The sequence below is a fragment of the Pygoscelis adeliae genome, unplaced genomic scaffold (genome assembly GCF_000699105.1).
Source record: "Pygoscelis adeliae isolate BGI_AS28 unplaced genomic scaffold, ASM69910v1 Scaffold241, whole genome shotgun sequence".
Taxonomy (NCBI): Eukaryota; Metazoa; Chordata; class Aves; order Sphenisciformes; family Spheniscidae; genus Pygoscelis; species Pygoscelis adeliae.
The window spans coordinates 2,060,648-2,063,489 of record NW_008824056.1 but is presented as its reverse complement, the minus strand read 5'-3'; the positions used below and the strand labels follow the sequence as shown (position 1 = coordinate 2,063,489).

Below are 2,842 nucleotides of genomic sequence, written 5' to 3'. Positions count from 1 at the left end.
AGAGGGGGGGGGGCCACGGCCGCCACGGCCGCGCTGCCACCGCCGCGGGGAAGACGCGAAGTGCGAAAAAATAAACCCACCGAGAATAAAAAACCCGGCAGACAAAGAAAGCCGGCTGCGGCGCGGGCTGGGCTCCCTCCTCCCGGGCAGCCCCCGCTCATGAGCTCCGAAACGCAAAAGGCAAGGGAAGAGAGTCAAAATATACAGAAAATCGACATTCGCGGAGTGCTCGTTTCAGAGAAATTACTTTCTGAGCCCCGGTTTCGTCTTTCCACATCGGGGTCCCAAAAGACCTGAATCTCCCCCTGATATCTAATACTAACTGGGGATAATGGGTTTGGATGTTTGCACCGTCAGGCCTAAGAAGATCGTGCTCATTAATAAATAAATTAATTAGCTTCATCTTCAAGAAAAACTAAACACCAAAGAGTTTAATGACTCACTTTTTTTTTGGGGGGGGGAGGGGGGAGGGGGTAATTACTGTCATAAAAGCTTCGCTACAAAGAAGTTTAGAATTTCTCTGTTCCTCTGTGCAGTGGAGTGTAGCACAGAAGCGGAATAATTGTCTCATTATCATGATAATCTAATTTGCTTCCACAGAAAAGGCTGCGCGTTAGACAAGAACATACTTTTAATATTGGAAATGGAATTGTTGAAATAAACTTCCCGAATAAAGTTCTGCTCGCTTAGAGAAGAGAGGGGAGGGAGAGAGGGAAGGAGGGAGAGCGCGTCTTAAAACATTCCTGTTTAAAGACAGACCTCTGCACCGCATCTCAGAAGCCACATCCACCAAGCAATCCTTCCCCCCACGGCCAAAAAAAAAAAATAAATTCTTTTTTGAGGTCTTACTTGAAGAGACAAATATAAATGTGAATTTCCCCCGCCCTGTCATTTACTTCAGCCAAGCAAAATCTGCCCAACAGCCATGTTCTCCCTCAGCCTCCCGCGGCAACGCACATTCCATAATTTACAAATTAGTGCAGATGCGAGGCAAAATATTATTGCAAAGCGTTTTCCGGAACGATTTAAAGGGAATGGGTTTAATCTATGTAAATCTCCGAAAGTTATTATGCGCCCTGCGATTTGGCATAATGGGAGCGCGGATCATACGCCGCCGCGTTCTTTGTGGAGCAAACAGCCAGCAGAAGGAAGCACCTCCCTTTGACATTTTTCATAGCCGAGTTGAAGCCCAGCAACTTTGTTTTCTTTGGTTTTGTTAAGATTTGCTGGGCGTAAATAGGCGGCCGCCTCGGCGGAAGAACGGGCGAGCGGGAAAATGAAGGCTCTTTTTTCATGTGCGTCAGGCTGTGATGACAAAAGCTGCTTATTATTACTTTTTCGGTTCGACGTGACCGCTCTGTTTCTGTCCTTACCCTATGACAAGATGCAGGGAAACCCCACAAGGATTGTGCGCATAGCTCGGTGCAGATGGTGGCCTACGAGCACAAAGATTGAGGGGGAGTATCTGTTACAGCAATACTTTCTAACAGCTGCAGATGTTAGGGGCCTAAAACTACTCCATGTGTTCAAACAAATAATGACCATCATTTTCTCTTCTTTTATTATTGGAACGGAAATACACCGGAGCAGCTACATTTGTTCTCGTTTGAGGAGTTAACTTTCCTCCCCAGCCGGGCAAAGCCCGGACCCTTCCTCGCTCTTCGTCTCATCCCGACAAAACTCGCAGAAACCAGCCCAGGAACCGATTTTGAAAAACTTTGGGAGGGCAGCCCGAGGTTAAACGCGCAGGTTAAATCAAAGGAAGCTGTGGCTTCTCGGTACGGGAGAACGCTTAAAATAGCCTGGTTTTATTCCAGACTTTTGTATTTCATAAATCCGAACAAAGCCGGTCTGTGCACTTCGCTCAGTTCTCGTGCCGCTTCCCTCAAGATTTAAGAACTACGACGAGAAACGGACTGTAAATTTTTTTTGCACTTAGCCGTTCCTAATTTAGTTTATGGTCACTACATCTATAAAGTTAATTGGTACGTCCGCCCGGTAAGCCCTGCGCCAGGAGCAGCCCGGAGAGGGACCGCAGCCCACGCCAACAAAATAGCCGTTGTAGCTCTTGCCGAGGCAGAGGTGAAACAAACGCAGAGATTAAATAAAACGCCACAGAGCGAGGGGCAGGGGACTTGCAGGGAGGCCAAACCACAAGAAAGCCCGGGGAGGTGATTTTACAGATTTGCTGGGACCAATTCGGCGCGGGGAGCCCCGCTCGTCTCTCTCGGCCGGGGCGCGGGAGCCCCGCGGGGGACAGGGCACGGCCGGGTTTTACCGAGCTGGCCCCTTCCACCGTGCACACACACCCACGCACGCAGGCACCCACGCATCCTCGCAGCCGGGCACGGCTTGGCTACCTGCACCCTGGCCTCCGCCAGCCCCAGCCTCTGGCTCAGCTCCTCCCGCATGAAGGCGTCCGGGTAGTGGGTCTCGTCGAAAAGCCTTTCCAGCTCGTTGAGCTGCTCCAGGGTGAAATTCGTCCGGCTCCTCCTCTGCTTGATTTTCGTCTGCCCTTCGTCTTCCATTGCTTTCGCATCCTCCTTGCGGTCCTTCAGCTCTGGGGAGACTGGGCACGACACAGGCAGTGTCCGGGTAGTGGGTCTCGTCGAAAAGCCTTTCCAGCTCGTTGAGCTGCTCCAGGGTGAAATTCGTCCGGCTCCTCCTCTGCTTGATTTTCGTCTGCCCTTCGTCTTCCATTGCTTTCGCATCCTCCTTGCGGTCCTTCAGCTCTGGGGAGACTGGGCACGACACAGGCAGTCAAGTCAGACAGGCGGGGCGGCCGGGACGGGGGACCGCGGCGGGGCTGGGGGGGCTGCCCAGGGTGCCAGCGCCGGGGCGG

At 51.9% G+C, this 2,842-nt stretch overlaps 1 protein-coding gene across 1 annotated transcript in view; it reads right to left on the bottom strand.

Moving 5' to 3' along the window:
* Positions 1-2,711, bottom strand: part of SHOX2 (short stature homeobox 2) — a 3,291-nt gene extending 580 nt beyond the window's left edge. Inside the window, exon 1 of the mRNA XM_009333993.1 lies at positions 2,361-2,711. Within this exon, the coding sequence (XP_009332268.1) occupies positions 2,361-2,711 (351 nt within the window). The remainder of the gene's footprint in view (positions 1-2,360) is intronic.
* Positions 2,712-2,842: the final 131 nt, after the last annotated feature.